At 29.0% G+C, this 15,229-nt stretch overlaps 2 protein-coding genes across 2 annotated transcripts in view; both read left to right on the top strand.

Annotated features, from left to right (window-relative positions):
• lab (labial) overlaps positions 1–5,290 on the top strand; it is a 68,815-nt gene extending 63,525 nt beyond the window's left edge. Inside the window, exons 2-3 of the mRNA XM_065515070.1 lie at positions 3,031–3,365; positions 4,484–5,290. Coding sequence (XP_065371142.1) covers positions 3,031–3,365; positions 4,484–4,816 — 668 coding nt within the window. The 3' untranslated portion in view covers positions 4,817–5,290. The remainder of the gene's footprint in view (positions 1–3,030; positions 3,366–4,483) is intronic.
• An 8,435-nt stretch (positions 5,291–13,725) lies between these two features.
• DnaJ-60 (DnaJ-like-60) lies at positions 13,726–14,767 on the top strand. The gene is made up of 4 exons (XM_065499161.1): positions 13,726–13,927; positions 13,992–14,176; positions 14,245–14,391; positions 14,478–14,767. The coding sequence occupies exons 1-4, from the start codon at positions 13,823–13,825 to the stop codon at positions 14,632–14,634; spliced, it is 594 nt and encodes a 197-aa protein (XP_065355233.1). The 5' UTR covers positions 13,726–13,822; the 3' UTR covers positions 14,635–14,767.
• Positions 14,768–15,229: the final 462 nt, after the last annotated feature.

Below are 15,229 nucleotides of genomic sequence, written 5' to 3' on the forward strand. Positions count from 1 at the left end.
TCCGACCTAAAATGGAATACAACTCTCATGTATGTGCCGGTGCTTCGAAGTCTATTTTGGAGTTACTCGACCGCGTACAGGAGAGGCCGAAGGTGCTTATAGGTGACAGTGGGGTATCCAGCTCTATTGACTCACTGGAAGATCGTCGCAATGTGGGTTGTTTTTCACTGTTCTACCGATACTACAATGCAGAAATTAGGGAACTTGTTCCCGAAACCCGTAGTCGGCAAGGACGTGGTCAACTGGATAGATCACACAACGCATTACAGGCCAAATTCGTTCTTTCGCCGTACAGTCCGTATGTGGAATAAGCTTTGTGCAGAAGTCTTTCATGTCACTTTCAATATAGAAAAATTCAAATCAAAAGTCCACAAACACTACTCTCTCTATCATCCCTCCCATAATCCATTTTACTAGTTCCAACACAATGCACTGCATTATTTTGTGAAAAATAATATTTCATTCCTGGTAAGAAATTAATTAATTAAAATTCTCAGCTTACTAGAGCCTTTATCTATTACTAGGGGATCCATTGGCTCCAAGACTTGTCCTGTTGGATCGATGATGAGGTCACCTCGGTGAACACGCAGAGGCTGTGGTTGTGTGGTTTGAAAACCAAAGCGGGAAGTAGATTGTGGTTAAAGATCTGATATTTATGCTAGTGGCAAATTTCGGGCTACCAGTGGATTCGATGTTGATGCCGAATCAACAAGGACATTGAAAGTAGCAGATAGCAATTGGCGGTGTGCTCTGAAAACGTATAGGGGTGGTGACATTCGAGATACATTGATCGTTGGACTTGGTTCTCGGTCGATGTCAAATGTGTGTAGTGTCAGAACACACACTTTGACTTTTATCGGCCGGAGCTTTCGAAGTCAGAGATCATACATCTTAAATCGGATGTAGCTGCTTTGATAATTACCCAGGGCTTGCTAATTGACTAGCTAGCTATGGATTGCAGGGATTAGATATCCAGAGCTCTCGAGCAAGGGGTTTGTGCATTGATATGTGCAGTAAATGTTTAAGAAGTTGCAAACTGTGTGATCCTTGCAAGTGGCGGATGGGAGTTAATACCACCATGAGGTTGGGCCATCATGACAGGTACTCACGTAAATCGTAGACACATTGTAACTTTTTCACTAACATTGATATTTACAATACTTAATTTTTTCGGCAAAGTATTGCAAAAAGAATTTGTGCAAAAAACTAAAATTAAACAATTTTCAATCTATTTGATATGTAATAAAGATTCTAACATACGCTGATAGGCCCAATAAAGTTCTGTGAATGCCCCTTAAGCAAAAGCTTTATTTCTAGGAATTTTTTTTAAATGTTCAACTTTAAATCAACATACATATGCCCAATTCACAATTTATGTCGTAGTGTTGTAGCATTGTATGTCATAAATACTTTTCAAACAAATTTTTCGAAACAAAAACAAAATATTAATAAAAAATATTACGACATACAACGTTACAACGCTACGACACCAATTGTGAATTGGGCAATATTTTTGTTTTTAGTAAAATTATCCAATTTTTTTTTATTTTTTAAAGAATGGAATAAAATACTTCTTTGAAATATGGAATAAAAATGTTTAAATAATGCTAATGGGGGATTATGTATTGTATTTACGTTGGAATTTAATGAACCACCCTCCTAAATTTATTTATATGTATAAATATTTGATAATAAATTCAATGTGAATTTTATAATACAAACATGTTTTTTGATTTCTTTGACTTGTATTTGATTGATCATTTTCAATGATTTTTGACTTATTTATGATCGTGCTTTTTTTCTCTTATTTTGGCTGATTCGGTTTTATAATACATTCGATTTTGAACACATAAATTTTACTCTTTTTTTTATTATTATTATTGGAAACACTTGACATTTAATATGGCGTTATATATGATTTTCTAACCAAAAAGAAACAATAACAAAAATTATAAAAATAAAATTAATTTACAACAGTAGCATTTGAAATATGAGCGCATATGTACAATAAATATATTTTATGATCTTTATCTTTGTTAATTTTATGGGGTGTGAAACCCAAATAACGAAAGAAATGAAAATGTAACGAAAAAAATCAAGTTTTTTGATTATGTTTAGAAATTAATACAAATTATTGTGATATTATTGGCCTAATTAAAGAATTATAACAATAAAAGGTATAAAGTGGAGAATATAAAGTTAGTGCAAACAATTTTCCAACAATATTACAACACAATTCGTTTACAGTTTAATATTAAACGAATAATTCTGGTTTAATTTTCCTGGAAATGTTAAGATTTGTAATACCTTCAAACCCTCTTCTTTTATAATGAAAATCCTTTTTAGGAACACCCACAAATATATATATATGTTTATAAAATCCTTTTTTATATTTATTTACATTTGTACAAGTTAATTCCAATATTTTGAAACAAATCTAGTTAATCCTATTATGAAATCCTTCTGCTGAAAAACCAAATGTAAACATACACAAAGAGTCAAATCGAACAAGAGAAACACAGAAGAAAAAAAATATGATTTTCATAATCATTAGAATGAGCCACGGGGCGCATGTCACATTATGTTCGAGCCAGAAAGGAACAAATCAAAATTACCAACTCATGCCAAAAAAAAACAGAAACAGAAACGAAACCAAAACTAGACATAAATGTACCTGTATATTACAAAGATTAGTGAGTTTTTATTTTGGCAAAAATATCCAAATCATTCAATAAAAAAACCCCGTAGAGTTTGAGCAGAAAATACACACAAGAAAAAAGGTTGAAAATATAAGAAATACACAATTTTGATTTCAGTTGGTCTTGTGGTTATGGGTATCAATGCCCAAAAAATCTCACGCTGATTAACTTTGACAGCGATCATCACTGACAAAATCACTCATAATCTGTAAAACCACAACAATATGTTTGTATATTTATGAAATAAAATGAAAATATTTATGTATACATATAGTTATGTATATGAAAACTAACAAACTTGTCTAATTATGGTATTGTCTTGTCTTTGCAGCACCAAAACTACCTGCCACTTTGCATGATTATCATCATATGAATGGTCAAGCTACGTTGGATGCAATGTGTCGCAATGCTTCAACAGCTGGCGGCGTATTGGCGGCCCATCAAATGGGTGGACAAGGTACCCCAACTGTCCTACTCTCCGGCAGTCATAGTCCCAGCAGTATGGTACAAATGTCTTGCGGTTTGGCGGCCACCAACAATTCAGGACGCACCAACTTCACCAATAAACAATTGACCGAATTGGAAAAAGAATTTCATTTTAATCGCTACTTGACACGAGCCAGACGCATAGAAATTGCCAATACTTTGCAATTGAATGAAACACAGGTAAATTTAATAGTTAGCACAGGGCAACACTGATTCTGCGACATGGGTTTAATCTATTTTGATACATATTTTAATGAAGGTCTAAAACTTCTTGTCGCCCTATGTACAATAACACAGGGCAACAAAATCGAAAAAAAAAATCGATTGGAGGCTTTTTAAACCACTACACAATATTTATGTATTGTGGTTTCAGTAGTACAAAAATGGTAAAATTTTTAAATTCTATGGATAGATTTTGTTTTAATCAGCTCAGTAGTTTCGGAGTTATAATAACAAATTGAAGCAAAAAATCTTTTTTTTAAGTGAAAATAGCTAATTTTTGTGCTTTAAAAAACTCATGAAAAATCGAAAACGGCAGAACTTGTTCAGGTTTTTTACTTACAAATGAGGTATCGAAGATAAAAATCGATTAATTCTTTTCGAATTTATTCACAATTAAGTGAATTCGCTCATTTACACAAAATTTAAATTTTTTGTTTGATATAAATAAATTGTACAATTAATGTTCTTCTATCGATTGATTGAATGTTGAAAACATTTTCATTTTATGCATTTTAATCGGCTCTGTAGTTTTGGAGTTATAATAACAAATTGAAGAAAAAAATATATTTTTTATATAAAAGTATCCAATTTTTTTGTTTTAAAAAAATCATGAAAAATCGAAAACGGAAGAAATTGTTTAGATTTATTGATTTATCGCAAAGCCACATGTAATAGGAACAAAATGAGATATCGATCATAAAAATCGATGGATTATTTTCGAATTTATTCACAATTAAGTGAATTCGCTTATCCGATTAAAACGCAATATATAATCGTATTAAAGATTATGTAAATTTTAACGTTTCTAAATTTACTTCAATAATATCGGACTAATCCTTTTTGAGTTAGTCCGATTATGTGCAGAAACATCTGAAAAATTCACAATTTTAGAAAAAAAATTTAAAAAAAAATCTATCCATAGAATTTCAAAATTTTAATTTTTGTACTTAGGTAACCATGATGCATCAAATCTATATAGTGGTTAGTGAAGCCTTTTTTTGCTGTTGACCTGTGTAATATTTATTCACTTAAGGATTTAAATTTAATTGTTTATTGTTATTCTCTTAAAATTTCAGGTTAAAATTTGGTTTCAAAATCGTCGCATGAAACAAAAGAAACGTGTTAAAGAGGGTCTAATACCGGCCGATATTTTAACCCAACACACTGTTACCACTACAACCAACTCCCCGCCTGCTATAAATTCAACAACTTCCCCGGCTGCATCAGCAGCCACACAACAAAATACAAAAAATCTGGCAACTAATAAATGCACAAACACCAGCAGCAACAACAATAACAATAACACTAACATCCATAACAGCAGCGGCAGAACAACAGCAACCCCAACATTAACAGAATGTCAGTTGGCAATGCAGCATAACAGTGATAACAGTCGAGAGTCAATGTAAAACGTACACTTAACAGTAAATAATCAAAACAAATAGAACAAACTGAATTAAATATTTAGTTCTCTAAATAAATTGCCAAATGACAAATGAACTTTAATCTTCTAAACAAAACAACAAAAATAACAATAATTTGCTCATTTGGCTGTGATAAAAACAACTAACAAACTACTTTTAAATAAAAAGATCTAAAATCAAAAAAATAAACTTAATATCAAATCAATCACTGTATGTACATAAATTACTTGATAATTAAACAATTTTAATTTATAGTTATAGCAAAATAGCTGAAATTGAAATAAAAATCTTTAAAATATGTATAAAAAACGGAGATAAAAGTGTATCAAAACAAACTCAGGGTTCTTTTTACATAAACAAATGAAAAAAAATATTGAAAAATTAAGCAAATAAACAAAAAAACCGACAAGTAGTTCTAGTATTTAATAAGTTAAACTAAATTTAAATTAAAAAAGTAAAAAAAAACTATTTAAACCTAAAGTCAGTAATTCAAAAGAGTTAATTCATATATACGTAGATATAAATTTAAGTTAAAAAGGAAATGAAAACCAAACCTTCATTTTCTAAATTGAGGACATTAAAGAAAACATATTTAAAGTTTCAAAAGCTGAAATTCAACTTTAAAAACTTTCACGCAAATTAAATTAAGACTTAAATAAAATTGCATTCATTAAAATTTTCCAGTTTTTCCTGTATATGAATTAACTCCTTCATATCTCTGACTCAACTCATGTTTCCCTCAATTTTAGTTTGCTTTCAACTTGTAATTTTTATAAAAATTTCGCACGATATAAAGCAAAATCAAATTTAATTTTACGTTCATTAGCAAAAATGTTGTTCAACTCGTTTTAACATTCATTTTGTAAATTATTTTGTTGTAATTTGTATATAAATAATATTAAAATATTTAATTAGTTTCTCTTCTTATCATATTAAATTAATTCTCATTTCATTGTATTTGTAATAAAATTTTATTTTATTTTAAGTTAATTTCTCGTTATATGTCATTATTTAAGAGTTTGTAGCACATAGAAACCAGAAGATGAAAAACTAGTCCTTATTATAAAAATAAACATTTTAAAACACATCTTAAAATAATACTTAACGATTGTAAATTATTTAATAGAAAAATGTGAAATAAAATAAATATTGTTTGAAAATATGAAAAAAAAAATTGTATCCATTTTTTATTTTCTAAGAGTGTGTAGCGAAGATATGAGTGGCTACGCAAAATTTAGCAAAGTCAAGAAATATTTCATTTCGCAGAGCAAAATTAAAAGAATTGTTCATCATAGGAAATTTCTAATTTACCATAATACTTTGCTACCGTTTGGCACACGCTCCAAATCTCAAAAATCGATCATAATTGTAGAATATCTGGCAAATTAAAAAGTTTGAAGGCACAAGGTTGGATAATTCAGTTCTATTGTACTTTTTTCATTACACAGGGCAACAAAATCGAAAAAATTTTAGAGGCTTTTTAAACCACTACACAATTTAGATGTATTGTGGTTCTAGTAGTACAAATTTGGTCCAAATTTTAAATTTGGAGAATTTTTTTTTCTAAAATTGAGAATTTTTGTAAATGTTTCTCCACATAATTTATGATAACTCAAAAAGTGTTTGTCCGATATTACTGAAATAAACTTGGAAAATTTTAAATTTTCAAAATACAATTTTCTGAAAATAAGCGAATTCACTTAATTGTGAATAAATTCGAAAAGAATCAATCGATTTTTATGATCGATATCTCATTTAGTTGCTTTTATATGTGGCTTTTCGATAATGTAATAAATCTGAACCATTTCTGGCGTTTTCGATTTTTCATAATTTTTTTTAAAACAAAAAAATTTGCTATTTTCATGTAAAACATATATTTTTTGCTTCAATTTGTTATTATAACTCCGAAACTACTGAGCCGATTAAAACGCAATATATAAATAGATTAAAGGTTATTTAAATTAAAACTTTTTGAAGTTTACTTCAATAATATCGGACTAACACTTTTTGAGTTATCATAAATTATGTGGAGAAACATCTACAAAAATTCGCAATTTTAGAAAAAAAACTTTTTTAAAAAAAATCTATCCATAGAATTAAAAAATTTTACCATTTTTCTACTTAGGTAACCATGATGCATCAAATCTATATAGTGGTTAGTGAAGCCTTTTTTGCTGTTGACCTGTGTTACTTTTGAATATATAGGTCATAATTTAAAAAAATTATGAATTAAAAATTTAACCAAAATAAATTTTTTGGTTTAATTTAAATACAATTTAATAGTAGCAAAAATCATGTGACATAACTTTAAGTTAAATTTTTATTGTTAATGTTCCTTAAAAATTGTCTCATTGGCATTTTCTGTGTGTAGTGATGTGCCAGAATAATTTTAACTCATTACTTGGAACGTTCTAAATTCCATTTTCTAAATCAAACTAAATTTATTGAATTCAAATCTATTACAAAAAGGCTTAAGTAAATTTTTTTCAATTCATTTTGTAAATGATAAAAAGCTAAACAAAACAGAATGAAGAAAAAAAGTTTAATTCAATTTAATCATCATTAAAAAGTTATACGGGGATACAAAATTAATTTGTTGTTAAGAATTAGTGTGCTGAATTGAATGAAGTTAAAGAATTAGATGTTGGGAATGGATTTATGGAATGAAAGACTGACATTCTTTAATTACGAATGAAGATTTAAGAGAATTAGCTCAAATTGAAATAATTAATTCGAAGCTCTGATATATAATGATTATAGCACTAAGTATTTATATAAAATTTGGCTATAATATTCCTAATTTACATTATCATTATATATTACGGGAATACCCGAGTACCCGGGAATCGAAAAAGGAAACCCCAAGTTAGGGCCTTTCTACAAAATGTGTTGAAATGTTAATTTTAAATTTCTAATAGAGGAATGGAGAACACATACTGTTAGTTTCTCGATGTCGAAACTAGTTAGATTAAAAACTCAAAACAAAATATACATACATAAAAGTTCAAAACAAAAGGCTTTTTTTTGAAATAATAAAACATTTTAAATTATATATGAAATTTGTTTTATGGTACGAAATTTAAAATAATAGTCAACTTTATGGACTTAAAATCGACTTTAAGGCTTTCGTAGTTAGGTTATTATAACTCCGAAACTTTTGAACCGATTAAAACGCAATATATGTATGTATATGTGGAAATTTGTACATAGCATGAGGAAAATGTTTTCAAAATTCAATCATTCAAAAGAAGTACATTGACTACTCAATTTTATTTACATATATCAAAAAAAATAAATTTTGTGAAAATGAGCGAATCCACTTAATTGTGAATAAATTCGAAAAGAATCAATCGATTTTTATGATCGATATCTGATTTTGTTCCAATTACATGTGGCTTTGGGGTAATAAACATAGACAACAACTAGATAGGTAACTGAGAGCCAAGAACCTAAGTCTGTTGTCAGAAACCTAATTCATGAGAATGTATTGCATGTATTTTGTTTTTGTATCACCCGTATGTGTTATTCTATGCGTTATTCTATGGTAATAAACCTAAACAATTTCTGCCATTTTAGATTTTTCATGAGTTTTTTAAAACAAAAAAATTGCTAATTTCACGTAAAAAATATATTTTTTGCGATTAAAAAGCAATATATAAACGGATTAAAGGATATGTAAATCTTATTTTTTTAAGTTTACTTTAGTAATATCGGACTAACCGTTTTTGAGTAGCCATTAATTATGTGAAGAAACGTCTAAAAAAATCACAGTTTTACTTAAAATTTTTTTAAAACAAACCTCTCCATAGAATTTAAAATTTGGACCATATTTGTACTACTGGAACCACAATACATCAAATTGTGTAGAGGTTTAAAAAGCCTCTAAATTTTTTTTCGATTTTTTTGCCCTGTGTAATTTAGTTGAACGTTCCACTATGTGCCCAATTCCAATTTTTATGGCAAAAATTCAAATGATCAGCTTTCGCTTTTTGAAAAAAGAAATTTACGGTTCAATTCCTAACACTTCGACGACATAAATTAAAATTTAAAAATAAATTTGGACCCTTCGTAGGCCCGCTATATCTAAAGAACCAAAAAAAGATCGACCAAAATTAAAAAAAATAAATCAATAAACCTAAATATCTCCTCAACTAATAAAGATAACCTACACATGTAAGCATATTTTTTGTAGATCTTCTCAAGGACTATTTATATTTTAAGTTTCAGCTCATTCAGTTCGCAAATGAATTATTGGCGATTTTTTTAAAAAATTTGAGACCCGAGGCGACCAAATTTGATGGGCCACGTACTGGCCCCATTAGCGGTAGAAAGTTGAACGAATGTAGATCAACTCGAAAACACTTGTGAAATTTCGTAACAATATATCCAATAGTTCCCGAGATAAAGAATTATTTCCAAAAAAAAAAGTTTCTAAACCACTGTGCGATAGCGAATGTCAAAGACATACACAGTTGGTTACCTAAAATTTACTTATAGCCGGAGCCCCAAAAAAACGCCAAACAAACGAAGAAATGCTATTTGTACAAAGTGGTATGAGACTATAAATTGAAATTTTGTTTGAAAATTTTTGGTGAGTAGGTGGGGGGCTATAAGAAAAGTTAGGGGAAGGGTTAATGGCAACTTTTTTAAAATGGTATTTGTGGAAAGTGCTATGAGAATATAGATTGAAATCTTTTTTTTAAAATGTTTGGTGAGTTGCTGGGGGAGGGGTTATGACCAAAGAGGGGAGGGGGTTATTGAAAATTTTTTTAAAATGCTTATTTTAGCAACACAAAGTTTTATGATGCTAGATCCCTTGGAAATAATTTTTGCCGCAATTTTGGCTTCATGAAAAACAAAACCTTTTTCCCAGTATTCTTAATATCTAACTAATAAGGGTTTGCAAAAGTATTTGTTTTGCTGCTCTGATAGTTTCCGGTAGTTTAGGAATATGAAATATTATAAATGCAAAAATTGGATCTCTCGTGTGTAAACTGATCAATCAGCTATTTGGAAATTTGTGTGATCTAATGTACATATACTGTTTTCCAACTTTATATAAAAAAAATAAATATGTAAAAAGTTATAAAAAGTGTATGTATCTATCTTAGAAATATCACATGTTTTTACAATTAATCAAAAGGGTTTTGTTAATAAACATTTTTCATGGATTCTAAAGTAAAACGAAAATTTTATCAAAGTTTAACAACAATAAACCAATTCATCAAGTCTTTGCCAAAAATTTCGGCACCTTTACTGACTGATTGATTAATAATTTTTTAATGCCCCAAAACAGATCGTGTTCTTTTTTTTTGTAAAATCTGATGTTATGTGCGGAAATACGAAAACTATATGAAATGTACTAGATATTTATTGTGTGTGTACAGACAAGGATAGAAAATTTAAAATTTGTATATGGATATTAGAATGTTTATTGATGAGCTGAATATGATAAGAAAACAGTTACTGAAAATCAATATCTCAAGTTCAGTTGTCCAAAGTTTAGATTTTTTTTGTCGAAATGGGTATAAAGAATATTACAATTTTATAATTATTTGTAAATCTGGGAAAGTCATCTATCTGAAGGTGCTTTTATAAATTTTTTACAAAAATATAAATATGTATACATACATATGTATGTATGAATATGTTGCAATAGGAATGGAAAACACGTGTTTTGTCCCCATACAATGAATGGACAAAAGTCGAAGGATGCAAGGACATACCTAATTTTCCCGAAAACCAAAATTTTGAGAATTATTTTTCTAAAACTATCAACAAACGAATTTTCGTTTTAAAGAATATATTCTGACTTTAGTACCATATTTTAATAACAAATTTTTTAGTACATAGTATTGTTGTCATTCAACTGATAGGCATTTCATTAAAATATTTCTGTCTTTTATCTATGATACAGAGTACTGTGCGTTGTGTGAACAAAGATTTAGATCTGTTCTAAAAATATGTTTAAATTTCTGATTGCATTGAAATGGTTTTTTTTATAAACTTTGATCATTTATACATATTTTAATACATAACTTTAATATTTTGTCCAAAAAGCAATCACTATTCCAAATAAATTATAAAGCTGAGAATATTATTTTATATATAACCATATCATATTTAGATTATAGTTTAAACCAAAATAAGATCATAGGTTTCGAAGATTATAATTTCAACGAAGAAATATTTAAATTTTTAACAGTTAAAAAATATACATTTAAATATAATACTCATCCACCCTGTGACATTCCCAGTTGGTTCTTGTCAAGGCTAATCGGTTGTGTTACCGTTAAAAAATATTACTGCACACTTAATGTGGTCAATAACAAAGTAATGGTGAAAAAATAAATTCACCACAAAGTGTCTTTTGACATCATGTTCATCCTAAACATATGCAGTGTTTTCCACTTAACATTTTCAAGGTAATGAACAGTGCTTTTTGATAGACAAAAAATAGAGAAATTCGAAATCACACCAATCTTTATGAATGTAAAAGCATTAACAGATATCCAGATCTCTAAATACAGATCTAACTGTAAATTATTCTAGCGTGCTTTCATCAAGTATATATTTTTCACAGAAACGATGAAGCACAACATTTTTATAAGCTATTAGGGAGTACGAACTAGAAATCTGTACGTAAATTTGGTAGTATGAGTGTTGTGGTAAACACAAAAATAGAATCTGTCCACAACTGAATACAATTTTTGAAAATTGAATTTTATTTTAACTTTTTTATTATTTCAAGAAAGAAAATAACACAGAATTTAAATTTGTGATTTATTGAAGTATATCTAAAGGAAGTTCTTAAAATGTACGTATCGTTACTATATACGTATATATATTTATTTAGTATTCTAATTTCAAATTGGATATTTTCGTATTTTGCCTTGACTTGATTTGGTTTTTTTGTAAATATCTTCTTCTTTCTAATAAACCACAAACGTTTTTTGCAATACATTAATCCACCTAGTAATGAAAAATAATCAAAGTCAACATGACATGAAATGAAGCTTAATTGCTTTAAATTTTTCTCCAAGATTTAAAAAACAATAGTCATAAATAGTGAGTTTTTTAAACAAAATCCTATGTTTATCATTAAAAAACAAAATGAATTTCAGTGAATTTATCAATTCAGCACAATTCTTACCAAAATATTAATTTTGTATTCCCGTATAACTTTTTAACAAAAAATTTCTTTACAAATTATTTAAAACTAGTCAAATTTCCGTAGCATTGTATTAAATCGCATAAAAATTATAATAAAATTATCTTTGAAAATATATTTTCCAGTCGGACCAGTAGTTTATAATATATAGATTTATTAAAACTTTTTTCGATTAACCCCACTGTGCGTTGTGAGCAGAAAGAATCCTTTAGAATTACTGTGAACAAATAAAAAACAAACAAATATCGTTAAAAATGTTTAAGTGTTAATAAAAAATTCAATATCTTTACATATTGATAATTTTTTTTTACGTTTATTATAATATTATTCCTGCCTTTAATTTCTAGGCCTTACAATATGTAATTAAATCTAAAGGTTCAATTAGTCGTGCCATACCATATCGCCATAGCCGTAAACATAGCCATAACATAAGCATTTTTTACAATACTCGATTTGTGGTGCCATAACCATAAACAGCAGTTTTTGATGTTTTCATTTGTTTATTTTGAATTATGAAAAGAAACAAAAGAAAAATCCCGGGGTTTTCGGGATTTTCTAAATCCCGAAGCCCGGGATGTTTTAATTTTAAATCCCGGGGTTTTCGGGATTTTCCAAATCCCGTTTTTCATAAATAAATAGGGGAAATTGTCATTTTTGTGTGACTTTTTCATTCATTTTGACATTCTACATGCCCGAATATCGCAAAGTGATGTTCAGCAAACGGTTTTGCCAATGTGAAAGATGGAATGTGAAAGATGTTTTTCGGCAACAGCATATGTCGAAAACAAAATTCGTTCCAGAATGGCAGATGTAACCATAGATGTAATAGTATTCTTAAGAAGCTATTTAAAATAAACACTTTTTTATACTAAAGTATGGTTTTTCACCAGTATGTCGATTTTTTTCACGAAAAAACGTATAGCAGAAACGCATTCTACGGAAAATTCTAAGAAGAAAACATAGGTCTAAAATCAAATCCTATCGCATTTCGTATTTTATCCAATGATATTTCAGTATATATTTTTTTATTAAATAGTTTTTTTGTTGGATAAAAGACGAAATGCGCAAGATAGGATTTGATTTTAGACTTATGGTTTCTTGGGGATAATTTCTTAGAATTTTGCGTAGATTGCGTTTCTGTTATACGATTTTTTACGTTTTGATCGTCCATACAAATCTTCTAATATAATGTACTCATGCAAGTATTATATACTTCTTACCCCCAGTAACACGAAGTCTGGTTATGTATTAACAAATAGTTAAACTGACAGTTTTCATACAAAAATATTTTTAACCGACAGTATAACTATTAGTTAGGCCATAACCAGGCTTCGTGTTAATGGGGGTTAGTGTCTAATAAAAATTAATTGCTAAATAAAAAATTTACTTTCAATTGTAAATACATAATTATGTACGTTTCTTTCTTTTCGGGAAATCTAAAATCCCGAAACCCCGGGTCGGGATTTCGGGATTCTTTACCAAATCCCGAACCCCGGGATTTTTAAAAATCAGTCCCGATTAGCATCTCTAGTTATGGCTATGATACGTCTAATTGAACCTTTAAAACTAACCAATTATTGTTAATAATAAATGAATACTTTTACATGGATACAAAGCACTGTGCGTTGAACATATGTTTTTCTAGTTGATTGACATGCATATAAAGAAGAAGAATCAACAGCTGATTAGTAAATTTCCAAGTACGTAGTTGTTTTGTTTATTATGTATTCAATTTGTTTAATTCTATCTATTTTGGTGTTTTTACATTCCCCACAATTTAAAGGGAATTAAAATTTTGTTAAATTAACTGTACAAATTCAATGGGAAAGGGCATCGGTACTGAAAACTACTACGACATTTTAAATGTTAGTAGCGATTGCAGCGACAAAGAGATAAAAACTGCCTATGTACAACTCTCGAAGAAGGTAGGATGCAAATGGAAATATTCACCCAAAATTGTGAAATATTGAGACATTTGTCTATTTTTAGTTTCATCCTGATGTAAAGGGAGTGAAAACAGATACGCAACAGACGGCACAGTTTTTGAAAATCGCTGAGGCATATCAGACACTAAGTAAACCAAAACTACGTATTGAATATGATCAAAACTTGCAAGCTGTTCAATCTATGAGAGTCTATGAGACAAGCAGTTCCACAAAAACTGAACTTCACAGGTGAGTTTAATGTCATACAAAAATCATTTGTTTGCTTTAACATACTCAACTTTAATAATTATTTCTAGGCCTTGGGAAATAAAGCCAAACTATGATCCAAATCCGGGACCATATTATGGAATAAAAGGTCTAAATAAAACTACAAATTCCAGAGTGGCTTTAGTGCTTATAGTTTTGGGAATATTTGGTGGAGTATTTGGTATTGCTTCCGTTAGGTAAGTTTGTGCATACAAATTAAAAACAAAATCATATACTTGCCAGCAATTTCCTAATATATTTAATATTTGTGGCATACTTTTAGACAGTCTTTTTCAATGAATCAAAGACAATTGGACGAAATATCAGCTAAAGCGAATGAACATCATCAGAAAATTCGTTCTGATGTTGAAAAATACAGTAAGGATGAACAACTTCGACGTGTTATCGATCGCATAGCAGCAAATCAAGTTGATAGATAGAATCATAATTTCTACCTCGTTCACAAGATGAAGAATTAAATCGCGTAGTTTATATAATCATCAATTGTATAGTAGTGACATTTTTCATAGACAAATGGATATATTTTTGTAAATTTTATTTATTTCGGAGCAGCCAAGAAGAATAAAATTTTGGTAACATAATATCAAAGTTCTTTATTTCTACAATATAACTATTTAGATATATCTTATTACAGTTATGTTTCTGGTAAGTTCCATTTTCTGCCGCATTATTTTGTCTACAACAAATTTATAGTTACAGATTTCCTTATTTAATTTTCGCAAATATTTACCCATGCTGGTGTTTTAATATTGCAATGGTATGGATATACCGTCTGGGCAAGTAGCCATGGATGTTTTAGCTGCATTGATGGCCTCTGCAACTACAGTTGACGTAAAAAGCTGTGGTGTGTCCGAGACTGGAAGGCTATGTAGTTTTGCGAACATCACTTCGTTTCGCCTTGTCTCTCTGGGTGATCAATAAAAAACTGACAGAACGCAATGGTAAATTGATATAAATGTGATTTTCAAGCTAAAAGGTCAGTTTCGTAGCACAGGAATTTTATTAAAAATAAAA

Source organism: Calliphora vicina, chromosome 1, assembly GCF_958450345.1.
Source record: "Calliphora vicina chromosome 1, idCalVici1.1, whole genome shotgun sequence".
NCBI classification, from domain to species: Eukaryota; Metazoa; Arthropoda; class Insecta; order Diptera; family Calliphoridae; genus Calliphora; species Calliphora vicina.

Excerpts from the sequence above, each read along its gene's own strand:
- DnaJ-60 (XM_065499161.1), top strand. The coding sequence starts at position 13,823 with ATGGGAAAGGGCATCGGTACTGAAAACTACTACGACATTTTAAATGTT. Across the intron at positions 13,928-13,991 it reads ATGTACAACTCTCGAAGAAG|TTTCATCCTGATGTAAAGGG; the intron begins GTAGGATGCAAA and ends GTCTATTTTTAG. Across the intron at positions 14,177-14,244 it reads ACAAAAACTGAACTTCACAG|GCCTTGGGAAATAAAGCCAA; the intron begins GTGAGTTTAATG and ends AATTATTTCTAG.